The sequence below is a fragment of the Bemisia tabaci genome, chromosome 2 (assembly GCF_918797505.1).
Source record: "Bemisia tabaci chromosome 2, PGI_BMITA_v3".
NCBI classification, from domain to species: domain Eukaryota; kingdom Metazoa; phylum Arthropoda; class Insecta; order Hemiptera; family Aleyrodidae; genus Bemisia; species Bemisia tabaci.
In genome coordinates, this window is record NC_092794.1 from 58917396 (window position 1) to 58944494 (window position 27099).

The following is a 27099-nucleotide window of genomic DNA, read 5'->3' on the forward strand; positions in this document are numbered from 1 at the left end:
CCATTGAGCGTAGGGAATTTTTGAAAAGAGCATGAAAAAAATGTTTGAACCTCTGCCAATCGCTGAAAAATTGTCCGATTCACATCCGGTTTGGATAGGGTGGCTTGTTTTTTTGCGTAGAATTGATTTCTGAAATAAAAAAGTAGGGGTGCCATTTGAAAATTTCGATTTACGGGGGGGGCACCCCCCGCCCCGCGCCCCCCCGCGGTTTGAGAAAATGTCAAATACGCCAAAAGGTGTCCCCCTCGATATAAACGAACACGTCTTTTACCGTTTTTCGAAATTCCAACCCGTTCGCCAGATATTCAAGGTGGCTCCTTTTTCGTGAGACACCCTGTATATATATTTCAGCAATGGAAGAAACTGCGGATGTACAGCGAGCTGCTGTAAAAGGAGACAACAGTTAAAAGAAGGTTCATCCCTCGCACGAGATTGAAAAAAGTTTATACATTGACAGAATGACAAAAAGCGCCAAATTTATGAATTTTTTCCTCGGTTGTCACTCTTACACAATGGCCATTTCGACTCCAGTAGGAGTCATCATCAGGTGCTTAAAACTAAGGACGAAAATAAAATAAAAACCGAAGCTAAAAAATTTTGACGTTAGATTCACGTATTATCTCCGGCGACGCGTCGCGATACTAGTCAGTGGGATATCTCGCCGGTGATCAGCTGACTGTGTTGCGTCACGAAGGAGAGCGGGGGGGGACGATCACTGGTGCCACCTGTTGCTCGATTTGTGAATTAAGTAGCTGTTCCTTAGGTGTTTTCATTATTTCGATTTGTTCTAATACATTTAATTTCCGGCCTTTCTGACATACTTTTTCTAGTTTCGCATAACAATTTTCCAGTTTATGGTCAGTGTCGATTATATGATCCCCGAACGATGACTGACCTCTCCTTTTTAGTATGGCACAGTCAACGTGTTCCTTCAGCCTTGTTGCCACACTCCTTCCTGTTTGGCCTATATATATTTTCCCACAGTTACATTCTATTTTGTACACTCCGCTTGCTTCCAATTTTCCACATTTCTCTTTTGTATTGATTAAAATTCTGCCCAAATTTCTCTGGTTGCCGTAGGTTACTTTTACGCTTTTGTCCTTCTCTATTATTCCCTTCACTCTCTCTGATATTTTCTCGATATATGGTATTGAGATCCATTTTTCGGTCCCTTTTGTTTTTATTTTCCCATATATCATCCTGTCTCTTTTCTCTTGTTGTTTGCGATGTAGTAGATGAAAAATGTCACGTTTCTGATATCCGTTGTTAGTGGCAATGTTCAAGATAGTTGTTAGCTCCCTCTCATATTCCTCCTTTTCAAGTGGTATAGTTGTTAGTCTGTTAAGCATGCTATGGAACCCTGCCATTTTCTGGGGCCAGGGGTGGTACGAGTTATTAGGTATTATTGCATCTGTGAAGCATTGTTTCCTATAAATTCCAAACTTTATCTTTCTGTTTTCTACTCGTATGGTAAGGTCCAGGAAATTCAGAGTTTTCCCACCCACTTCCAATTTGAATCTGAGATTGGGGTGTAAATCATTTATCTCATTATGAAAAATGGACAGTTCTCGATCAGTGCCCAGCCAAACTGCAAAAATATCATCCATATATCTGAAATAACATAGAATTTTCGAGGCCCATTTATTGGATGTACATATTCTGTGGTCATATTTATCCATGAAAATGTCGGCCATAATGGGGGATATAGGCCCTCCCATTGGTAACCCTTTATTCATCTTATAGAATTTCCCATTGTACTTGAAGTAATTATTCGAAGTGGTGAACTCTAAAAGCGTTGTGAATTCCATGATTTCACCTTTTGAGAGGGATGAGTGGTCCTTCAGAATGGTTTTCATCCTCATATTGGTTTCCTCTACATCTACATTTGTGTATAAGTTATCCACATCAAGTGAGATCAATTTAGCATTTAGGGGAATCTCTATGTTCTCAAGTTTTTCGGCCAGTTCCCCTGAGTTTTTGACTGCGTATTGGGGTTTCCATGTGACATGTCTCCTAAAGGTTTTAATTAGGAATTTCTCAACATCATATGTGGGTGATTGGCATGTTGATACTACTGGCCTTATCGGAACATCTCTGATACTCAACTCTTCCGTGACTTTATGGATTTTTAGGTATCCTTGGAGTTTTGGAGGGAGGGGGTTCATCTGGACGAGTGATTTGGGATATTGAGTTAACTGCCATGATTTATTCAATAGGTTTTTCAGGTTTTTCTGAGTGACCGGCCCAGAATGCCCTCCTTGGATGCCCAGAAAGGAGCCTCTTAGCATCCGACAACGGAAGAAAATGAAACACAGTTACTAAAAATATCATTCTACATTATACTCAAAATCTTGAAAATCTCTAAGAAAGTAAGAAAAATTTTATAGTGCCCTAGCGTGTTTTTGAAACTTTATTCACCTTTTGCGGAATTTTTAGGGTAATTTTTTCACTTTTCCCTACGAGACAAGGGTTACACATGAATTCGTAGTGGTTTGTCACCTGCGTCACGGGCCCCTCCAGGGCCCGGGCCCCGGTACCAAGGACCCAGTATCCCCCCCCTTGTGGCGGGCCTGGGTGTTAGTTAGATAGAATAGAATAGATTTTGAAACACAACGAATGAGAAACGTGTTTTTGTGGTGCCTCTATCGAATTGCCATTTACTGAGATGAAGCTTTTTTTTCTTTTTGTCATGTTTGTAACATCATTTCAGCCATTAGTATCCCACATATTCTGACACAAGTTGCAATGACTATAGGCAGTTCGGAAGCCTTCAGTTTACAGTATTACACTACCTGCTTTGCGTCTCTCTCCCAAACGGGTCTTAACCTCGCCTTGCTATCTCTCGGAACCATCTGTCTTTTGTATTATCTGAGCCGACCGTTGAATTTAACTACCGTAAGTAACTATATATAAGTTGGTATCTCATGATCCTAGTTAGTGTATATGCAAACACAAACAATTTACTTGGTGAATGATCCACGCAGTTCAGTCTCCAGAGCCATTCAGAAGCACAATTTCTGCCTCGATTGCAAGGGATGATTTAAGTTGCGAAATGATGGTTCTCAAGTTCATTGATTTTTTGATAAAGCTTACTTCCGCCTCAAGAATATCCTCAGGAAATGATCGTCTCCATTAATCTGCAAAAAATGAGCGTGTTCGCTGATATCTTATATTTTTTGGCGATGGTGAATGAGAAGAGAGGCAGTTTTAACCGTTTGTGTGACAAGAGCTCATTGATGTGCAATATATATCAAGGTCTGACGAAAGAGTGAAAAAGTGCTACAAAAAATGTCAGACTTGTTTGGTGGTTATTTTCTAAACAGAGCTGTTGTTTAGTAAAGAACTTTCAAAATTGTTCCATATTTTTAACTTTTAAAGGCCTCACTGGAAATACGAAGTTCATGATATGATGTATTTTCCTCGATTGTTTCCTAACAAGTTTTATCCCTCGATGTTGAAAACGGTAAACCATTTTCAGAGTACTTTTATAATTTTCGTGTCTATCCTCTGTTAAAAATTGAAATGGCAGGGGAAATTCTGAAACATTGCGTGGTGCTTGTGATACTTTGGCTGGAAGGTGACGATATCTCCATTGCGGTGTTCTCAACCCTGTGCCTAACTTAAATAAAATCTGTGGGTTACTTTTTCCCCTCGTCAATCCGGACAATTGGACATATTTCTACAAAACAGAACTATGTGCTGTGGAAATATGAGGTGTGCTCGTTACGTGAGGGCCGTAAGAATGAATGGGAATTATTGGGCTGCCAGTGGCGTGAGCGTCGACGACGGAACGTTGTCGAGTCGCCGATCGTGGTCGTAAACTCATGAGCCCTGTTCATAATCCTCTTGTCCCATGCCCACAGCTCATGAGTTACCATGGAGTTTGTACATATTTCTGTTTGGTAGAATGTAAAATCCTGCATTCCCAATTCAGCAAACGGAGTTACGCCCACTTTTACATTGTTTCTTATGCAGCTCACCACCAGCACACCCTACTTTCTTACCCGAACATAGTTCTGTTTTGTAGAAATACATCCAATTCTCTTTCATATCATTGTGCCCCCGGTGCATGACAGTGAAAATGCAAAAATGCCTCAGTATCTCGGTTGTGGTGTTCATAAATGGTAACCAAATCAACATCATGGCTTAAATTTTCGCAGGATATTCTTTACACAAAGAGTGAAAATCACCAAATTTTCTAGAAATGGCTTAAGTAATAGTTTTTTGCAGAAAATCATGGGTGGTGGTAGCCACCTTCGGACCAAGTTCTACAACGCAAACCAAGGTACCAAGTTCTGCAACGCAAACCAAGGTACCCATTTTCGCAGTTTCACCACCGCAATATTTTAAGAAGAACCTCACATATTCTTAGGATTGCAAAGTGTTTACCCTCAATTTTCCTGCTTTTCAGATATGTTTTACTTCAGAAAATTACCAGTCAAAATCTACTTTTTTTTCTCTCTATGCACTTGCATCAAAAAACTTCCCTTGAAATTGCTTGCTTTTGAGTTGTTATGGCCCGATTATGGCTGCAACTACAGCAATCTTCTTCCGGCCGATCAGGTGGCAGTCTTATTCTCTCCTCTCAGAACAAAATTGTTTACCTGCCAAACAAAAGAAATTTCTCCAGATACTTCCAAGTGACGGCAGAGGAATCATAAACCCTAATTGAGAGTATGGAAGCTACTACTTACTTACATAAGTCGTTTCCTCTGTTTTGGTACATAGGAAGTTTAAAAAAGAAGTTCCTTATGTCCTGAAATGTTCCTAACTGTAGCATACCTAAAGGAAATTTGAGCAAGAATGTTTTGCAATCCACTAAGTGCAGGGTCTTTCACTGAGAGCTTTAATGAGAAGATATCCCATATTCTGGCTTGGGTTAGATTCATACGAAGGATTTTTCAGCCTTTGCTCAGAAAAACAAATGGTTGACATTCAACTGCAGTGCCTCCAGTTAGCTACATGAATGAATAAATCTTTAATATTCATACAAGATGCTGGCACCAGTTGCATAAGTTTGCCCAAAATCACTTACATACCGACTGGGGCTCACTAGAAATCCAGCTGAATCCAATTTAACAACAGTACCAATTCCATCAAGTATCCATATTTATTTTGGCCGCTACTTGAATAAAAACAAATAATGATGATAACTGTATCATCAGGTTTTCCATATTGTGTGTGTGACAATTTTTTAGCCATTTAAACTTCCGCATGTACCTTTCATTTATTCATCTATCAACACATCCCTAAATTATTCGGGCTTAGGACAATACGTCCACCTGCGTTATATCCACCTTTCGCTGATGAACCAACGAACTCATCGGTGATTGGTTAGGTTAGGTCAGGTGAGGTAAGATTAGCTATAGTTTTATATACGGGTGGACGTATCGCATGTGGATATACTGACATGCACTCAATTATTCTTCTTTTTTTTCAGAAATAGTTCTCCAGTTCTGATCTGAAATATCTTCAAAGTGATAGTTTCTCCATCCTATTATGGGTAAGTATGAACCTGCTGTTTCTTTCTTTTTGTTTAAATCCAGCTTCTGTTAATTTAAATTTGTATGAAACCGTCAGAAGTTGTTTAACGTAACCTCTACAAGTTGATCAAAGAAGACAGTGCCTCATCGATTGATTTAATGAACAGATTCCCTAGTGATTGGGCCAATTCTGAAATTAAGTGCATTCTTGAAACAGTGTGGTGTTTGTAGGATTCACTCACGTGCAACTGGTCCATTTTGATCATTTGGACGTATTTATGCAAAAAGGAACCATGTGCAAGTGGAAAGATGGGGGGTGCTCGATAGTTCTTGGGCCATAAGAATGAATGGGAATTAATAAGCACCAGTGATGTCAGCGGCGACGACGGAGACGACGCCCACTGCTTATGAATTAGCGCTTAGTACCTTTTGATTTAATAGAAAATTCCGCTTTTCCATTTTCTCAAAAGGAACTATATCCACTTTTACATTGTTTCTTATAGCCCAACTAACGAGCACACCGCATCTTCCCAATTGGACATAGTTCCTTTTCACAAAAATACGTCTATTTAGAATTTCTGCTGCGCATGTATCCAATAAAAAAATAATGCTATTTAGATGGTCTGTTTTGCCTCATTTTGTGAACCAAATATCAGTCACTACTGCTGGTTTGGTTTCCGTACAAAAAATAAAGAAGAGATTCTCTAGGGGATGTAAATAAACTAGGGTACAGTTGTAGAAATTTAAAATTCATCATTAATATGTGGGTGAAGCCGATTGACATGCACACATTTATATGACAGCCGATTATTAAATTGGCTGCTTATATTACTGCATTGAAGGATCTGTAACGTGCCCCACTCTGTAATAATTTTTTCTGGGTATTAAGCCATTTTGTTCCAATTACAATCACTTTATAATTCTTGAATGTTTCACCCCCCCCCCCTCTCCCCCATTTAAGAATGGAGACCAGAAAATGTTCACTTAAAAGATATGGTCTCCCAGAGAATTATTAAGAACTTTCTTTTGAGGAAGTTTTTTGAAAATCTAGCATACTTGCTGAAAACAAATGAAAGAAAACTAGCAAAGCTGCTGTATTCCAAGAAGCTGAGGGGAAAAAAAATTCTTAACTCTCCTCATTGAATGGGTTAATGGAAAAAGGGTGTCACTGCCAAAAATCAAGTTTCAAGAATACACGAAAAAACTTGATTTCTTCAACAATTCTTCATGCTTCTGTTCGTATAAATCAACCGTTCTTTTACAGATCATCATCACAGAAGGAGGGTCAGAAAAATTGTGCAAGAACTAACGATTTTTAAAATTTTGGTGGATACCCTGTTCTTCTACAATATTGCTCAATAGCAGTATTTTAGCAGCGTTCTTAGCAGTATTATGATCGTCAAGTAGCTTGCTTGTCTGATGAAAACATAAAAAATAATATTTTGTGCCCCTATTTCTGGTTTCTATCACAAAGAAGCACCCTGCGCTTGAAGAGGCTTTTCCTTCCGAAAAATTTCTATGTTGTTTGTCTCAAAGAAGCATTTGAAACATTCTATTGATCCCTGTCCAAATAAATCAAGCCTCGTCCAGAAACATTTCGATGGCCAAAGTGCAAAAATCTCGCATCCCAGTTTGCGACATTGCAGACCTCCTGTCATAATTAATTTTTTCTTTGGAAAATAGTTACCGTAATTTTTTGAAAACTTCCTTGATTTTTCTTCTCTGCAAGCAGAGTATTCTGAATATTCTAATTAAGTCGGTTTGTTTCTCTTGTGATAAATAAAATAAAATAGGAGCTGAAACTTTGAGACACTGCAATGGAGATACTTTGTTTCGCACTTTGGTAATCAATTTTAAATAATTGTCTCTCTAAGCTTTATTAACCAACCAAATCTTATTCTAAATCTTTACACATCTAAGTCTAAATCTTATGGACAGTCTTTTTTATTTGTTAAGTTAATCAGTCAATCAATTTTCATTTATTTACATCAAGCTCTCTCCCCTCTGTGTTTCAGGCACATAGACGGGAATGAAAAATTACCGAAATCACGAAACCTCAAGAAAGCTGGCTCCTCGACCATGGTTTCGGGATTTTCACAACCTTTCAAAAATCATGGGACAAAATGAAATTAATATCCCATGTAGACCAATTATTTCTTCATGTCCCCAAACTGAGTCATATTGATATGCGCCTAGCATTCTTACACTCTACACTCTACCAACAATGGCAAGTTGCATCCCATCCGTTTAGAGCCAGGCGTTTTTTTGACTGGTCAACGTCTTGCTTTTGCCACTCGCAAAGTCGTTTTTATCCGCCCCTCAGCGAACATTTTATCGGATGAATTACAAGCAGATTTCTTACAAATTGGTCAAAAAAAGCCCACTAACAAAAAAGTCAAAATAGATTATTCTTCAGAAACAGATTCAGCTGATGAAATTATTTCAACAGATAACGAGTCTGTCAATAAAAGTAAATCTGGAACTTGCCAAACAGTTGACCAAACGCTAAGCGAAAATATAAACACACCTATTAATGAAACTGCTGATGTGAATAATAAAGAGGAAGAAATGATTTATTATCAAGATGAACGTGGAGTTATCCATTTATTGGAATCATCGAAACAGCAGACAGAATTACAATTTGAAGCGACAGATGCTTTATTTCTCCACCTAACCAAGACTATTACAATGATTCCTCAAAAGGTTGAATTCACAACAGGAAACCTACTAGAACAAACAGTAAATCTATTGAAAAATGGAAACTTAGTATGGTTCGCAGATCTTAAAGTCAATTTCACAGATGAAGATGGCATCGATCTTGGTGGGGTCCGCCGCGAATACCTATCTGAACTTATAGGTGAAGTGGTGAGCAGCAACATTTTTGAAGGCTCTGATGCCAAATATATCAAGTAAAACCTAAAATTTATCAACGACAAAATGTATTTTTGGGTCGGCCAAATATTGGTCTTGTCACTCTTGAATGGTGGCCCCGGCCCTGGATGTTTCTCCTCCCTTTTGTATCAGTCATTATACTCGGAACCATCAGCTAAAGACTTAGTGTTGGAAAATGTATCGAACCCAGATCACGCTGAAGCACTCAAGTCTATTGAGTGTAGCCAATCTTTCCTTGATCTTAATAAGACTATTGCGGAGCACTCGTTGTTCGCCTTAACAGGGCATGAACAGGAAGAGAGTGCAGACCTTGGAAATGATCCTTTGCCAGTGGTGAAGACAAAAATTTTCAATGGTCAGTATCTTCACAAGTTCCATAAATCCTCTTTAGCATATTCAATGGTGTAATAATGTGATCACACTTCAATTAAGGGCGTTTGTTTAATACTCAAAATTAACAACACTTCATTTGTGTGACTTGAATCATTATTATACATCATTTCCACAAATACGTTTGGTAACTTATAAACATGAGGGACAGGGGATCAAAGAGCTGGCCTGTCAGTGCCAAAATTGCATTAATAGCGACCAGTGAAGTGTATCACTCATTCCTTTCGTTTATTATAATCATTGAAATTTGAGAGATCCTTGTAAGTCAATCAAACAAACACCAAAAAAATCGAAAATCGGCCCCAGACCCCCACTAAATAATAACCCCCGAACCCTGGGGGTGCCCCACTTGACATCCGTGGAGCCCAACCCTCGGGGGCTGCCTTCATCTCCTGGCAAAAGCGCAAAATTGGCTCCCGCTGACTAAACAAGAAAAAAACATGATGGAAAATGATTTGAATGTTACTGACGTTGAGTTCTATACGGAGATGTCTACTCCGCAAGTAATAGAAAATATTTGTGATAAAGTTGAAGCATTGAATCGGAACATTAACTTTGACTCATCGTCAAATTAAATGGGAGGGTGTTAGTGACCGAAATCTGAAGATATCGGTCAACCTCTCTTCAGGATTTTGAAAGTCATATGTACCATTGACATTTTCTGTACTGGCTATGCCGAAAGTATTTCCTTTAAAGAAGAAGGAGGCGTAAATAAAGGTGGATTTAACACGCAGACTTCTAATGTATGTCATTCAATAGCTATGCCGAAAGTATTTCCTTCAAAGGAGAAGGAGGCGTAAATATAGGTGGATTTAACACGCAAACTTCTAATGTTTGTCATTCAATATGAAAGAAGATGAAACTTCGTTCGAATGCGATGTTAATGAAAAAAATCTCACTTCGAATGAAAGCAATCTTAAACAGGGCCACTATAACCTTATAGGAAAAGTCATTCAACTTTCATTTTTAAATGATGCGGGCCTGCTCCTAAGTTTTTTTCACCGCATTTATTTGAATTCCTAGTTCGTTCAGATGTGCCGATGAAGAAACTATGAAAGTCACTGCAACGCAAACTTATCTGCGCAACTAGAAGATTCCAGGGAGTGCGAAACAGTAGCGGATTGTAATCGCCTTCTCGCAACGGATCTACATGACTTCATTGGCTGGATGGGCACAAACCATTGTGTAACCCGAGAAAAAATTGAAGAGGAGACAGATGAAATTATGGATGATCAGTGTAGTAATCTAATTGTTTTCACGCTCTTGAACTTCGTTCCGCGCTACTTTATGATTGAAAAAAAAAGAAAAGAGAATGATACTACTGCCACTTTTAACTGATACTTTTGACATGCCTAGGCATTATCATGTGATAGTGGTAAAATTACATTCTAATGTAATTGATACAATTATCTTCAATGTTATGGTTCAGTTTGAAATCATGCTGAACATGAAACTACTAAAAGTACAAGTGACGTAACTTACATCAGTTTCATTAAGGAGAACTTGGATGTAATAAATTAGAATAAAGAATTAAAGATTCCCCGAAGACTTGTAATCATAAGTTTATTTTGATAACTAGTCACATCGAGACGGGAAAGTAAATAAACACAATAAAATCAACAATCATCAAAAATTAACAACGATCGATGCGCCGGCGCGGCTCTGATGCGCGCACGGCGGCTTAAACGAAAATCGATCCACACAGATACGCCATCGCGCGCAGATTTTTCATTTTGTTATTGGTGTGTGACGGTAGCCAATCGCCATCCAGCGCGAGCAGTGCGGCTCTCGCTCACACCCTATTGGCTGCGGGGCTGTATCACCGGCATCTATTGGCCCATTAGAATAGATGATAGATCACCGATGCTCGACACATCCTCCTAATCACATCTCATTGGTCAGTCCCTCTCCGACCCGGCTACACATACACAAGTACACAAACCTGCAACCCATCCAACACTTGTCACTGCGCCTTTGCGCCAGCCAACGTGACAGCACATCCAGCCGGCCTTTTTTAGGGGCACCCTATCGAGAACCTATGAGCTTGCCTATGAGTGGGTTGTATACGTTTTTTCTTATATCCTTAAGATTAGATTAGAAGCAGGATTTTTACTCTCTTTGATATTGAATTTCAAATGTGATATTTTCAACGTGAATGGTTACTGAAAGAAAGATAGGAAAAGAAATGCTCAATATTTACCCTTTGCGGGCCTATAAAAAAAGGGTTAAACTAGTCTTTTCTTTGTTTTGTCTTTCCATTTTTTATTCAAGGAATTAAAGATTTTAAAAACATTGAAAGCATTATAAGCATATAACAACCTAAACTAAGCGCCAATTTGTTTTACGGTAAGGGCATTACGAGGGTGAGAAAGGTATGAAAACTCAGGAAAGTGAGATCTTTAATTTACTATAAGGGCTCAGACCATTAATTTAAATTTCACGCACATCACGTTAAAAACGTAAACAACTTGCAAAATTGACTTTTTGGTGAGAAATTAATGTTAGAGCTTTAGAGCAAAATCGCTCAATTCAAGCATTCATTGAAAAAGCTATAAAATCAACCCTCCTACTTTGGTCAAACCGCGGGGGCCATCGCATGAACATCATGCGGTAGGTAAATAATTAGTGAGATCTCACACTTGCTTTCTTCCCCTGGTGTGAGCAAGTATCTCAAAGGTATCAAAAAAAAAAAAAAAAAAAAAAAAAAAAAAAAAAAAAATTTGCACACAAAAAAACCTCCATCCATTTTGGCACATGCTTACTGAAATTGCACACATGCTGAAAACTGTACTGCATGCAATATACTGCACACTGTATTTGCTATACATTCATATTGGTATAAGTATAATAATATACAGCTCATATTTTATTTTTTCCGGTAGAAGAAAAGAAGTGATGACAGTATTAGCGCATTCCACGGAATGCTCACCGTGCATCAATTATGTACATACTTTTATTTATTTATCTTTTGGGTTGCACGAAAACATCCATGAAAGGGGAGTCGTCAGAGTTTCGCGGTGGAAACGTCTTTTGCGGAAAAATTTCCAGGTAAAATAAGAAGGCAAGTCTCAGCTGTGAGCCAAGAGTTAGGAAATATTTTTAAAAAAATTTATATTATCTTGCGCGACGATAAAATTACGAGAAATACATGAATCATATTATAACTGAAGGCTAATGAATAGCCTGAGACGCTGAATGTCTTAAAATTATACTAACTAACTAACTAAATGACTGAATTATAGCTTTCGGAAAACCGACTTATTTTTAGCTAAAGACAGTAGTACCTGGTAGAACTTTCTTTTAAAATGTAAACAAGGCCTTCATGTGATATTCTGTTAAATAGCATTCCACCCTGTAAATAAACATAATAAAATAATTGATTTTCGTTTAAAAAAAAAAAAAAAAAGTAGTACCTGGTGCGAATATGCAAATATGGATGATTGGTGTGTGACAGTTAAATTCTCTCGAGTATGTACTTCCGTATTTTCTTTCGTGCTCCAATCCTCGTCTCTATTTTCAAACGCCATTCACGAATGAAACGAGTCATTCATTGTTCTATACTCTCCCGTCTGAGAAAACCGCGCTGGAAATGCATTCAATTTGGACACTCTCTTCAGAGGAAGGTACCCTTCTCAGAGTATCTCATTGTGCAATTGTGTACATATACAGGGTGGCCCATGTAACGAGGCAAATCCCGTTTCTTCAGAGGCTCATACGTCCTCTGGTATAAGATAAGCCAACGTTACTGTAGTTGCCGGAATGAGCTCGCCGGGATCCTGGATTCGGGCGCCAATTTTAAAAAATGATAGAGTTTGAAAGAGGGGAAGAATGATCAAACTCTTGTGTCTCAAATTTACAAAAAGAATGTCCGTTTATTAGCTAAATTTGTGGGGATCCTACTAAAACTACACTCAAAATTATGATAATAATTTTGCCGAAATGCCACTCACTAACGTGCACCTCAAGGCTTATACGTTAGGAAATATTTTACAATCGACGATAAAATCCTAAAAATGAAATCAAAATAAAACGGAAGCCGAAATGCTTCTCACTAACGTGCACCTCTAGGCTTATACGTTAGGAAATATTTTACAATCGACGATAAAATCCTAGAAATGAAATCGAAATAAAAGGGAAGCCGAAATGCTACTCACTAACGTGCACCTCTAGGCTTATACGTTAGGAAATATTTTACAAATGAAATTAAAACAAAAGGGAAGCCGAAATGCTACTCACTAACGTGCACCTCTAGGCTTGAAATTACAGGATATATGCAAGAGGAGAGGAGGAGTGAAGCTGGGCGAGATGCTACTCACTAACGTGCACCTCAGCACAGAAGAAGAGAAAAGAGGAAAGTGAATGGACAGAGGGCTCGACGAGATGCTACTCACTAACGTGCACCTCGAGTCGAGAAAGATTTAGGAAAGATGAGAGAAGAGGTGACCCTCCGGAAAGGAGAGGGTGATGAACAATGTTTGGCTTAGAGGGCTATCAGATTGATTTGAAGCTATTGAAAGACGATCTCGACATTCGTTGCAAAATTTTTGTTACAAGAAAAATTAATTAAAATATAAAATTTACAGAAATGGATGTAGGAAAATTTCCTACAGAAGTTTATAGTAGTTTAGAATTTTTTACAATTTTTCGTTTGGGGTAAATCTACGGAAAACCCTGATTTCGCAGTTATCTTCGAGAGAGAAAAAAAGAAGAAACAGTATTCCATTTCTTTTCATTATTCAAACAGCTGATGTACCGTCACCGGGCGTCGTGGCGCGGTGTCGCCAAGCCGTGACACATTTGTCGCTATTTTGGTCTGCAAAAGAAGTGAAAAAACTTAAAACGGAGAATGAAATTCTTCGTTACAGCCCAGACCTACCGTACCAGGCCTTTTTTTCAGTTAATTTGGGTCGCACGAAGTCCAGGATCGCGGGGATGAATAGGGAATCGACCGGATTTCGGCATCGTTCATTGCACACTTATCTTCGTCGATTTAGCCAAACTTGTTTTTAAGGTTGCCGTCTCTTTAAATGCATATTGTGCTGGGCCTTATTTGAATCCTTCACAAATATCCCCTTGGTTACAGTCCAATGAGGGGCTGTTTTTTGAGTAGAACTGACTGTACCATCGCCTGAAGTTGATTAAGGATCCTTCCTCCTTTACCACGTTTAGATGCAATCTTGGTTTTCCGTAGTTCAATATTGCGGCGTCTTGCTCACTCTACAAATATAGTAAAATTATAAAGAAAATTAATGAATTGCAAAAAGTCGATCCGTGGTCCCTAAAAAAACAGTATCAAATTTAGTTTGCATGCGTATGAGGGTCAAATGCAGCGCAAGGGTGTGTATTTTTACTCTTTTACATAAATATCAACCCAATATTTGTTTTCAATCCACTGCCATCAATAGTTTTTCTCTGCATCTTTATGCTGCAATGTGAAAAGCCTCAAATCTAACGATGTTTTAATCTTCAGATCAAATTCTTCGAAAGTATAAGCGGTAGTTTGTTTGTGTTCGAGTGCTTAAAATAATCGTAATTGGCATAAAGCAATCGAGCCGATTTATTTTCAAATGTATAATGGGATCCCCTATCTCCCACCGGTGATTCAGCTATTATACAGCCCCAAAATACTTTCAAATTGCCTTTATCTTCAAGGATCTTTACAGAATAATTTTTCTTTTTGGCCTAGCTGATTCAAGAGACATAATGTAGTTCAAGAATCTGAAGAGTTTCTGAAGATTTTTCGATCGTGGCAGATAAAACAATTTAAACTCGTTCAGGCACACCGTGTATTGAAGGGGTACCGCAGATTCGACCCTTGTCTTTATAGGTCAAAATTCTTGCCTTATTTGTTGCGCGAGATGGGATCTCGGTCCGACTACCAGACTCGGTAGATGCTCCATGAGGGGTATTAAATGCAGGAACATGCAAAAGTCACCTACCACCCCTGATGTAACTTTTTTCCTAATTGAGATAGAAGTTTAAAAATTTGGCAATGTTCCTCGTACTGTTCAGCCATCTTCGAATCAGTTTGTTTGCTTTTATTATACAGGGTGTACCAAAAGTCCGTCCCACCCCTGCTAACTTTTGAACGAATTGAGCTAGGGTAATGAAACTTTGGAAATGTTCCTATCTCAAAGGGGACCATCTTTTGGGGGGGTCAAAATTTTGGTCCCCCCTCAGGGGGGGCGCGGGGGGCCCCCAACTTTTTTTTTTCAAATGGCAACCCCTATCTTGTGCTACCTCATTCGAAAGAACATAAAAAACTAAGAATTTCGGCGCAAACCGCAGATCAATATCTTAATTTTTGACCGAGTTACGATAGGTCAAAGGTCAAATTTGACCTATTTTCAAAAAATCATAACTCCGGTTCAAATTATCGTAAAGAAAAAAATAAAACGGGAAAATTTACCAAATTGTGTCCGCTTTTAAGTAAAAATTGCAGAAATCACTTCGTTTTAATTTTAAGGGGGGGCTCGGACCCCCAAATACGTCAATTCAAAGGTCATTCAATTTTCCCGCGAAATAAGCCAATTTCCCCTAGATTTGCCTCCCCATCATCTCAGTAAGGTCAAAATCATTCAACATTACGTTCGCAAGTCCCCAAATTTCGGAAAAGTTAAAAAACGAAATTTAACGGTCATTTAATCACCTTAAATTTCGTTTTTTAACTTTTCCGAAATTTGGGGACTTGCGAACGTAATGTTGAATGATTTTGACCTTACTGAGATGATGGGGAGGCAAATCTAGGGGAAATTGGCTTATTTCGCGGGAAAATTGAATGACCTTTGAATTGACGTATTTGGGGGTCCGAGCCCCCCCTTAAAATTAAAACGAAGTGATTTCTGCAATTTTTACTTAAAAGCGGACACAATTTGGTAAATTTTCCCGTTTTATTTTTTTCTTTACGATAATTTGAACCGGAGTTATGATTTTTTGAAAATAGGTCAAATTTGACCTTTGACCTATCGTAACTCGGTCAAAAATTAAGATATTGATCTGCGGTTTGCGCCGAAATTCTTAGTTTTTTATGTTCTTTCGAATGAGGTAGCACAAGATAGGGGTTGCCATTTGAAAAAAAAAAGTTGGGGGCCCCCCGCGCCCCCCCTGAGGGGGGACCAAAATTTTGACCCCCCCAAAAGATGGTCCCCTTTGAGATAGGAACATTTCCAAAGTTTCATTACCCTAGCTCAATTCGTTCAAAAGTTAGCAGGGGTGGGACGGACTTTTGGTACACCCTGTATACTAAGGGGCCCTGCCCCCTGACCGCAACGCGGCTCAACCCCCGGAGGGCGCCTCGCGGGCCCTATACGCATATGTATAGGCAAAAATGTTCTTCCATTGTAATACACCATTTTGTGTTCGAGCTGCATTGATTTCAACATTTTTGACGTAGCACTCAGACTTGTAAATGATGAGGAATAGCTGGATGTACATGATTTCTTAGTCCACTTACTGGAGAAATTTCCATTTAGGTATTATGTTATTTTAAATACTTAATTTAAAAAAAAAAAAAAAAAAAATAATCGGATTTCGACCGTTAAGAGTTAATAATATTTGGTCCGTCCTGACGCGACGCGACGCAGCGCCTGCCTTCTCACTTTGCATCTGCTGTAAATATTAATAGAAATTCAGCAATCAAGTAAATTGACCAATGCCACAAATCGAAGCCGGAAGAATGCAGGAAAAATTGAGTTAAACCTTATACCTTGGACCTTGAGCCTTGAACCCTGAGCGATGCACCGTTCCTCAACTCTTCGAATGAGGAGCCCTTCACGAGCTTTTCCATTGTTTTATTGTTTATTCGAGTCACTCAGGTAGAATCCCACACCTTGACGTTTCTAGCGGAAACGACATATCTCTCACGCTATTAACATTTGACTTAAGTGACATGAGCCTTAAAAGCTCTACAACATTAAAAGTTCGGGGTTTTATAATTTTTTGCACATCTACATCTACTACAGATGACATACATGTAAAGATCATCCTTATCGGTCCGGCAGTTCGTCAGAAATAGTGCTTTCAAGATTTTGCTTGTAGCTGTATAATATAATAATGTATATTTCAAACTAGCACGGCAGAATTTTATAAGTATTTAAAATGAACTAAACAATTGAGTCCGTTTTTCTCTAGGATTCACAATAAGGAAATACAGACTTTGACGAAGATCAATCAACCTAAAAGATTGAAGCATTAGGAACGTTCTTATTTCAAGCTCTCAAAGATCCAGAAAGATCCCGCCAGTCACTTTCTGGTAACCAACTCGGGCACTCGTTACATTGTAATCGAGAAGGGGGTCGAAACGATCGCAAAAGGCAGTATACTAAGTATACGAGTTATTTGTGGGCGGCCAAACTAATCGATGGGGCGCGCTTTGAGCATTAAAATATTATCGCTAGCAGAATAATTTTCCTTACGAGGATGAATCTTTAATTGCAAGGCACTTACGACTTTGCTCAATACACTCAATAAGAATCGTGCTATGAGAATGTGAAATGGTCGCGCATACAGTCGCCCGGTTATTCGAACTCTAAGTGGCCCAGTTGGCGTCATACAGGTAGTCATATATACTTTGCCTTTTGCAATTAACATTGTTATCTCGACGTAGCCTGGTCCAACCTGGAAAACAAGATTTGTATTATTACAAGCCAAAAAAAAAAAGTATCGCAGCTACGGTAAAATATTGCGAGTCCAACGATTAGAATCATTATTTGTGCTTATAATGGTATAAATGTTGCACGCACGTTTATTTCATCATTAAGTTGATGAGATGAAAGACATGACTTTTTACACGGGGGATGTCGTTTTGGGCGAGTGCGGGCGAGTACCGGGCGTTTTGGGCGAGGATGAGGGTGTCTTTCGGGCGAGAGAAGAAGGATGGTTTTGGGGCGAGTGACCGACATCTAGTTAAGTAATGATTTTAATTTATAAAAATGACAACGTTGCTTACTTTAATGCAGATATTGATGTCTAGAGCGGTTAAGATCGGAGAACATGGAATTTCATTGAAGCCACGGGTGTAAAGAGCCCGCCTTGTCTCATTAAAATAAAAAGGCGTCAAAATCAGTTCTTAAACTTTTTTCCCTTCATACGTATAGCTAATTTTTTTGAGGTATGCAAAATGGCGTTCTGTGCTTCGGGCACCTGATTGACGAAAATTCCAATGCTGCAGCGTTGGTTCGAGGCGATCTTTAGTAGATTTTTTGGTTGGATTTATTACATTTCTGTTGATGGACGCACTTTTAGGGTAGGTTTCTGCTTGGATTTCGGATGACATACGCGTGACGTCGTGAACCGAAGGGTGTGGGTGGTAAAATTCCTAATTGTACGAGGATTGGAAGGATTCGGCTCCGTTGGTCGTGCGGGGGCTTGCTGACGGTTGGTGCGGCCTACATCTCAGGAGGGAAGGGCGCGGAGCGAGTCGCAAGTTCGTCGCGAAGCGTAGAACTGGGGTCCAGGGGCACTCCCCGGCTAGACGTGTCAGCTCGCAAAGCGAGCTAATCACGACTAGTTTTACATAACGTCTGTTAACCAATGCATACCTATTAAAGATGTTCCTTTCATAAGTCGAGAAATGAAATCTCTATTTCACAAATCGTCCTTTCCATGAAATATTAGTGAGGAAATATAACTAATTCGTATTTCCATATTATAATTTTCCAAATATAATTATATTACTACGGTGGTCAGGTTTGTGCCAGTGGTCGTTATTTGGTGGGAATGAGAAAAAATTCTCCGTTATTCTTTTTTCAGCAAAATAAGTTCAATACATCAAATCCTCATACTTACGCATTTTAATTCAGCTCTGATCGGAATGGAAATTTTTTTAAAGAGTTCCAACTGAAATTCACTGCGACCCCACGACAGATGAGGAGTGTCTGCATCAGGTCCCCAAGAAGTTTTTTGGGACAAGTTGGCAAAGAGCGAAAGCCATTTACTCCAGAAGCCATCCAAGCCAGCTACCGCAGTACACAGTGAAGGGGTGTGCACAAAATCAAGATGTACGCTGTCAGCCTCGTTTTGCGCTAAGTCCTTGAAATTTAACAAAACGAACATTATACATAAAATCAGAAGTTTTACGTGAAGGATTATTCTCAAGTCACACAGGGCACCTCTGTAACAAATCGAGGCAGAGACATGCAAGTTTGGTGTATTTGTTGGTAATTTTTTGGACCCCCTCCCTCCCTGTCGGAGACCCAGTCCGAGGGAGGGGGGGCTGTAGTTTCCCCCTTCTCTAAGAAGCCACTCAATCGTGAGAAATTGTTACAGATAGCGCACAGCTATCAAATTCAGATAAAAGTGAAACAATAAGGGTTTGGTTCCAACTTATGGACGTTGAGCGCAGAGCATTCTCTGTGCAAACCTTTTGATTTTTACTAAGAATTAATTGAAGTACATTCAACGTTCATAAATCTATATTTCCTCCCAAAAGCAGAAACTACCAAATGATACAAACAGCAATGACATGACAATGGTATGTATCAGACATTTCAGTTATTCGGCACGCTTTCCAACTTATTCACGTTGGATTGTCTTCTTGTTTTTTCCTCCTTAGAGAAGACGTAAGTCATCCCGAGTTGCTGCATTTTTATTGATTTTTGTAAAAAAAATACTTAACTGAAATCCAGCCTATTTTCCAACATACTGAGTGTTGCAGAGCATCCGTCCACTATCTTTTTCTCGAAAACGGCGGAAAATTGAGCTTCGGGACCAAAACTTTCATTCGGTAAATTGACCCCAAAGAATCGAATGAAAATATTTTCAGCCCTCCAAAATGGCCCCTACGGGGTGTTTGGTGGGGGATGCACCCCCCCCCCCCCCGTTTTTCGCGATTTTCAAATAGAAAGGGTATGTTTTGACTTTGAATTCGGAATCGACGGCAAAATGTAAGAACATTTCAATCTTTGCACTTTTTCCCTAAACTCCCATTTTTTGGAGTTATGGGACATTTTCGGGGCATTTTCAATTCGATGCTGTAAGCGGCCAAATTATTCAAATTTCAAAATCTAAAAGACTCCGGAGAGGAGAGGCCAATACCTTTTTATTGATGTGCCATATGACCCCTGCTGCTCCCAGAAATTCTCATTCGAAGAGTGCCGAACTGCTCAGTCATCCTCGAATCAGTTCGTTTGTTTCTGCTTATAAATGCATATTTTAAATTAGCGCGGAGCATTCTAAGGTTTTTTTTTTTAAAAAAAACCAAGTAACGAAGACTCTTGGTATTCATTGTGCATAAACTAGAAAGCCCCAGAATGAGAAACAACTTTGAATCATAATTATTGACGGATAAGTAAACTTTTTACACGCTTTGGAAGATTTCAGAAGTTTGCGGTAGTCACATTCCGGTAAGAAACTAAGGGACTCGGTAATTGTATCGAGTGGGGGGTCGAAACGATCGCAAAGGCGGTATACTACGTATACGCGCCAACATTGACAAAATAGGTATTACTTCCCGCCGCAAAAAATGGCGACCATATACCAACGGACCAACGCGGGCCTTATGCCGCAATCAGACGCTAAATTTAGCAGCTGAATGTGGAAGTCAACAGTCATCGCCCAACGGCTGAAATTTAGCAAATTCGAGTTATTTTCATCCAGATGTGTATTAAATCTACTCGAATAGTTCAGACAAATTCAAAATTGGTCCGATGGTTGCTGAGAATGGTTGCTGAATTTTGCGCGTCACGCGCAAAATTCAGGCATTGGGCCGATGACTTCCACATTCAAGCCACATTCAGCTCCCACATTCAGCGTGTGATTGCGGTGTATGTACGAGTATTACAACATTATTAATACGGTTGATGGAAAACGGCCGGAAACAGAGAACACCACCAGCGTGGTGAATGCTCAAAAAGGGTTTGAGTCTCATTATGATGCAAATGTTTTTATTCGTACCTATTACACAAATTTGCATGTTTTATGAACAGTAATGTTTTCCTTGTCCTACCGTCCATTTACTCTGAATGATCCTGATTTATTCTTACCTCAATGTGCGCATCCATTAAACATTCAAAACGACCAACATACATGTAGCCCTCACTCGTTATTTCTTTTAATGGGTGTATTTCGTACGAAGGCTCCTCTCCCTCCGCGTGGTACCAAAGAAAAATGATGTGATTCACCTCTACGGACCTCAAAGTCTGTACTTCCGCCAAGTCCGGAACTGTAAGTGACCGAAATTATCGGAATAATATATTTACTTGCTTTCTTAAACAGAAACTTAGAATGTCGATACATTTCTGCCAATGATGCCAATTCGACGGTGAAACTACCAGACCACGTAATTCGGTTTGCGACGTTACAGACTCCTCGTCATACTTCATTTTTTAAATGGTAAACTCCTGAACGTCAATTCTGAATCATTTCCGTGATTTTTTCTTCTCTGTGGTTAGAAAATTCTTCGAAAACTTCAAGGAATGATATTGATTTGTTCTTTTTCGAGAGAAAAAATGGGAGCTGAGGTTTTTTAGGCAACGCATGCAAGGGACCATCGAATTGCAAGGAGCGTTGCTTGGTTCCTCCATGACATTTAAAAGCAATCGTTGTGGAATCCTTTTGCACTTTGTCAAAGTTTTAAAGTCTCGATTGGTCTTCAATAATACAGACACAGTATGCAAGAGATTTTTGTCTAGAAAATCTCCGTTATATGACGAATCGAGTTTTCCTGAAACTGATATAGGTATTCTCATCGAAGTTTTATAGCTTACTTTATGGATTTATAATTGCTAAATTGGAAAAGTGACAACAATTTTCTCCCATCACATTATAATATTTTGCCTTCTCGAAATTTTCCGCAAAAAAATGTGATCACGGGGTAACGAAACTGCAGGCCGATTATGAACGATCGAATTCAGACGGGAATTCTGATCGATTTGGGGACGCTATCGATTTAGAAAAGCATTGCGCTTATGGGCCGGTCAAATCGATAGGACACAAATCGATGCAAAAATGCAGAAATACGGCCCTAAATCGATCAGAATCCCGAAATCGATGGAAATCCAAATCGATGGGTCCGGACCCATCGATTTGGATTTCCATCGATTTCGTGAAAAACCAAGTTTTCCATCGATTTGGGTTTAGTTTCAAAGATGGCGAATCTCGTGCTAGTCATTGAGAACTACGAAGATGTTGTAAATGAAGAGATAGAGGAGCGAATACGAATTGAGGAGAGAAGAATATTGAGGAAAACATTAAGGGACAATTGCAACTCATTTAACATGCCAAAAAAAGTATTCCAGCAGAATTTCCGCGCAAATTTACGCGCGGATTTTTTTTTATTTTTTTTTTTATTTTTAATTTTTTTTTATTTTTTTATTTTTATTTTATTTTTTTTTCCTACGCAAATTTTAAGGCTCCTTCTGTTCGTTATGTCTTTATGATGAATTTCTCGCTCGGAAGAAGTCAGTGGGAAGTGTTCTGCGCCCATGAGAATTTTTTGAAAATCAATATCCATTGTACATTGCCAGTCAATCAACTCGGATAACTAAGATAACATAAAAGAGGGCGGGTGGGTTCATTCCCTCCCCCCTCCCTTAAAAAGATTCGTCTTAAAATTGGAAGTATACTTATTTATGAAACTTCAGCTATCGCAATAAATTGGATTTTTTTTGGCTTTCACAAATCTCGACCCTCCCTTCCCCCCCTAAGTATCGCGTGGAGATAAAAGTTCATTGACTGCCTTTGGCCGTGTACAGTAGACATTCCATATCTTGGGTTCTACTGGTCCGATTTTGACCAGAGAGGACTTAAATTTTTTATACAAAGTTAGCTTGGCTGGAATCAGCACTTGGAAGATGTGCACGAAAGTATCTAGAGAAAATAATCTACGAATATTATTTCTCAGCAAAACTGGAATATTCTATGAATTCTATGAATATATCCAGGACTTCTAACCCTCCGAAGGGCTCTCCACCTCAGGCGATATGCGTTACTTATCTACTCTTATGATTTTAAATTGCAGAGCATGATTTCTCCATGACAGCAATTTGAACTTAGGCCTCACTATCCAATAAAGAATTTTAAATTCTGATTTCAACTACTTACACTTAAGAATTAATTAATTTTCCACTTATTTTTTCGCAAGACTATGAAGGAAGTTTGCACAAATATTATAGGGGAAAGAAGAACCCCAAAGAGTATATTATGAGAAGGATTTTACCTTCATTGAGGCTGGCTCTACTGAAACAATGGGCTGTTGAGTAGAAAGCAACACAGAGATTTTTCATAATTTGCTTTCAAGAGGGGAAAAATATGATGGAACATGTTCTTGATTTCAACCGCCTCAGCTCTAACATGTAAAAATACTACCCAGCAAGACTGCGGGATCTAGGGAAATGAATCTGAGAGAATAAGAACTTTACACAAAGAAACAGGAAAAGGCGCATGAAAATTTGTGACTGAAACACCAACTTAGATATTTTAATTGGGACGAAAGTGCAGGCATACAAAGAAAAATTTGCATGCAGCAAAAAACTGAATGGAAGAGTAAAAATTATTTTGACACCAATATTAGGATTTAAAATATGAGATCTCTTTAAGACAGAATTGTTAAACCTAGCAAATAGTGTTAAAATGAGGTGTATCATTTGAAAATTGAGTTCGCTGTGCATGGATGGTTATGGAGATGTTCAAGGTTCAAAATAAAAATTGTATGAAACGTATAAAACTACAGCTAGATAGGTACTTACAGAAAATTTTGTTCCTCTTTGCGACATTCTAGTAGATTCAAGTGATGAAAAGGGAGTTGATGAAACTTGGTAGAATTAATGGCTGTTTACAATCAAGTTATAGTCTCCGCAAATCCTTAAAATGTACGATAGAACAAGCGGAAGCCATAATTCTGAGTGACACAGCTATTTAGAATTGGTGAAGTCCATGGTGACTTGTTGCTCTGGCTAGCAAGTGTTTTAAAACATTTTGAGTTGAACACATAACTGAGAACAACTGATGATAAACTGACCGCTTGCTGCTGTGAGATTGGACTAGTTGAGCTTGTTAAAAGCTGATTATCCTGGACTTTAGTAACTATCAGGACTCTCAGAGCCCCCTCATGATTGCACAGTTATTATTGCTTGATAAATCAATCCATAAAGGGGCAGCATATCAAGATAAATAAACCTCTGGTTAGGCATGCACTCATGTAGATATTTCTCTATAAGGCTCACCTATGGGTTCATTGTCAATCATCACTCGGACCCATCATGGAAACTCTTACGGACAAAGATAAAAATCAATGACGATTCATTTAATCAGTAAGGAATGGGAAAACTTACTTCTCAAATAGTTTTATGGTATTTTAATACTACATGTGTTTTTGCACTGTTGGACCAATACGCTAGTACTGGTTAGCTACGCTAACCTAATCGCAACCAACGATCCGATGAATTACGGTTGTGATGTTATGCGCAACCAGAGGATTTTGGAAGTGAATTTCTTAAATGGAGAAGTGATATTATAAAATCTTTGACACATGGTACCTGAGGATGAGAGATATAATTACTAATGAAATCACAGATGATAAATGATTTGGAAGCTGCCCGAAGAAGTTTATCATGAGCGGCGATGTCTATGATGATTACTCAGTATCCGGCACGAACTAGTTTTCGAAAATTAGAGCACGCACTTACGAGGGATTACACTACAAATTACGGATGAAATATTAATGACTAAATGTGAAAAAGGACCTCGTGTATCACCATTGAATAGCTTTGATCGGTATTCAGAGAGCGAACCAACACCTCGTAGATCCGTCACACACACCACTTTCCGGTTTGCTAACCATTTCTCCAAAGGATAGAATGTGATCCAAATTGACTGCCTTATAATGGAAGTATTGTAATGATCTAATTAGTTCGATAATATCTTCAAAAAGTAAAATAACTGACAAGAAAACACTCATTCACCAAGAGACTAAGAGAGAATGCAGGGATAAGCAGTACATAAAAGGGGTTTTCTTTTTTTGATCGGTGGTACCGCCGATCACCAAACTGTGTTCGTTAATTGATCCGTCGGTGCTGACGTCACGACCGGTGGAAGTACGACCGGTGGATTTGGTACCACCGATCAGTGATCGGAGTGATCGGTCATTTCTCCGATCACAGCTCCACCGGTGGACAACCTAACCTTACTTCAGCCAGATCTCAGGCCAAAAACAAGCAAACAAACGAGAAATCGTGAGTATTTCGCGCCTCCCGCCGTCGCTGAGTCTGATGATTCTGCTTGGATCGTCATTGTCGCCTATGTATTGAATTATGTAATATTTTTAGTGATATTTTCCCCCGTACTTTATTTGTAGCAAAAAAGGAGTTAATGCTGGTACATTGAGTATATATTTGCACTATTGCAGTATCATTGCGGTAAAGGTTTGATGAGAGGAAGAAATCCATTTGTTTACATTGGTGGAAAGTGTGTTCTTAAACTCCCGACTGATCGCGGGCAATTTCGTACCAAAATGGCGGCCGATGGATTTCCATCGGTGGATTTAGGCAGATCTACCGATCAAAAAAAGAAAACCCCTAAACAAACCTTTCCGAATCAACCGTTCATCGCGCGCGCGCTTTCAAATATTTTGAATATTACCGCGAATATTTAATTTGACGGACTACAAATCATCTTTTGTACACTTTTCATTGTAATTCTTTCTTCATTTTCTTGATTCTTTTCTTATTTATTGGATCTATTGTCCAAAAAAACGGCGCTTCCACTTGGAAGCCATTTTTTTTTTTGGAAATCGATCGGAAATCGATCGAAAATCGATAGGCCCTAAAATCTGTCAGAAGCTCCTCAAATCGATCAGAATTCGATCGTTCATAATCGGCTTGCTGATCCTTAACCACCAAAGTAGTTCCTCTGTGCAATGGTAAAAGTTCCTAGAGCATCATATGTTTAATGCCTCGAATTTGTTTTGCGCTGATGAGAATTGAAATCCTTCCGGTCGAAAGACTATAATAACCTATGGCCGTCCTAAGATGTATAATGAATGGCTGGAGTAGAAAAGTTTGTATTTAAAAATAGCCAAAATTCTAGGATGTAAAAAAATTGTATTTCCATTCAAATTAGTTTGATAGGTTTCATACCGGGTAGACTAAGTCACGGCATTAGTAATTGTTCACACATATTATGACCCTCAAACGTCACTCATTCAGCTTGAAATAAAAGGTAAAAACTGATGCAATTTCGAGTTACGCATTTCCCTCCATATCGTACCGCAGGCCGCTGTGAGATGTGCATTTTTCGTCCTATGCAACAGAATGAGATATTCTTGAAAATGTCCTTCCAATTCTCGCGTATGCAATATTTGAGATGCATAGGGTTCTTTCTACTACATAAATGAGGGTGATAGCTTTTTTTTCTGTTCTCAGTGATCACTTACCTTCTTTGGCGCCTTGGATATTACTCCATTTTTTTGTTTCACCATCGAATTGCCACCCATGGGAAGGGCATTCTATGTGCGTCTTTGCTGTTACTTCTAATCCCATGTTTACTCGTAAATGGGGGCAGCATGTGTTGAAAACCTGCACTGTTTCATCCGACATTCGAAAAACAGCAACATTTTTGCCTGAAACACGAGAGAACGTTAAAACGGTCATTCTTGCACTGTTACCAACACGGCCAGATTTACCTACTTGCCGCCCATGGGCCGCCTATATTTTGCCGCCCATGGGCCGCCTATATTTTGCCGCCCTCTTCTCATTCATTTTGAAACATCAATAAAAACCATCAAGTGAACGTGTCAGCGGGAGAGGGGTGCATAAGACGCGTTTACTCGTGTTGGACAAATTTTTTTGGGAAAGCCCTGTCAACACTACTAGCAAAAGTTCACGGAACTTTGCGCGAAATTTAAGTTATAGAAATAAATCCTATCTCTTTGTAGATAAGGCCTTCCATTCATCAGAAATGAACGATGAAATTATGAAAGAACAAACATAAATGTGGTTTAATTATTTTGACTTCAGCCGCGCCGCGCCGCGCAGACCGCACCGTGTTTGGCGCAATGCGAGAAGTATTCATGCATTCTTGCAGGCGCTATCTGTTTCACGCTGACCATAATGACCGCACTATGTTTGATGCAATGCGTGAAGTGTTCGTGCAGTCTTATAGGAGCTAATATGTGTTACATGCCGATCGATCGCCGCTCCGAGGCTTCTCCTTTTCATCTCGAGTCCTTGTCATCATTTCTCTCCAAGTCGAGCCGTTCCAGGCCAAATTGGGTGTTTGGTTTCTCTCTTAAATCGACTAATTAAAGGTGCTGTCACTTGTATCACTGAAAGACGACAAAATTAGAAATTACTATACTCTCAGGAAATTAGAGATTTTGTCGCTTTTTTTCGTTTTTAAT

The 27099-nt window shown here is 39.1% G+C and overlaps 3 protein-coding genes across 3 annotated transcripts; all 3 read right to left on the reverse strand.

Moving 5' to 3' along the window:
* Nucleotides 1–686: 686 nt before the first annotated feature.
* On the reverse strand, nt 687–2165 carry LOC140223921 (uncharacterized). The gene has a single exon (XM_072296434.1). The coding sequence runs from the start codon at nt 2163–2165 to the stop codon at nt 687–689; it is 1479 nt and encodes a 492-aa protein (XP_072152535.1).
* An 11646-nt stretch (nt 2166–13811) lies between these two features.
* LOC140223839 (cholesterol 7-desaturase nvd-like) lies at nt 13812–17806 on the reverse strand. Its single transcript, XM_072295963.1, has 2 exons — nt 17211–17806; nt 13812–13982 (listed from the first exon to the last, which is right to left on the reverse strand). The coding sequence occupies exons 1-2, from the start codon at nt 17352–17354 to the stop codon at nt 13812–13814; spliced, it is 315 nt and encodes a 104-aa protein (XP_072152064.1). The 5' UTR covers nt 17355–17806.
* On the reverse strand, nt 17807–26503 carry LOC109030063 (cholesterol 7-desaturase nvd). The gene is made up of 3 exons (XM_072295962.1): nt 26134–26503; nt 20747–20925; nt 17807–18794 (listed from the first exon to the last, which is right to left on the reverse strand). Exons 1-3 carry the CDS (start codon nt 26348–26350, stop codon nt 18534–18536), a joined length of 657 nt encoding a protein of 218 aa, XP_072152063.1. The 5' UTR covers nt 26351–26503; the 3' UTR covers nt 17807–18533.
* Between the last annotated feature and the right edge of the window lie 596 nt (nt 26504–27099).

Excerpts from the sequence above, each read along its gene's own strand:
- LOC140223839 (XM_072295963.1), bottom strand. The coding sequence starts at position 17,354 with ATGTTAATTGCAAAAGGCAAAGTATATATGACTACCTGTATGACGCCA. Across the intron at positions 13,983-17,210 it reads TGAGTGTATTGAGCAAAGTC|AGTGAGCAAGACGCCGCAAT; the intron begins GTAAGTGCCTTG and ends CTATATTTGTAG.
- LOC109030063 (XM_072295962.1), bottom strand. The coding sequence starts at position 26,350 with ATGACCGTTTTAACGTTCTCTCGTGTTTCAGGCAAAAATGTTGCTGTT. Across the intron at positions 20,926-26,133 it reads TATCCAAGGCGCCAAAGAAG|TTCCGGACTTGGCGGAAGTA; the intron begins GTAAGTGATCAC and ends GGTCACTTACAG. Across the intron at positions 18,795-20,746 it reads TAATGGATGCGCACATTGAG|GACTTAGCGCAAAACGAGGC; the intron begins GTAAGAATAAAT and ends TTAAATTTCAAG.
- LOC140223921 (XM_072296434.1), bottom strand. The coding sequence starts at position 2,165 with ATGAACCCCCTCCCTCCAAAACTCCAAGGATACCTAAAAATCCATAAA.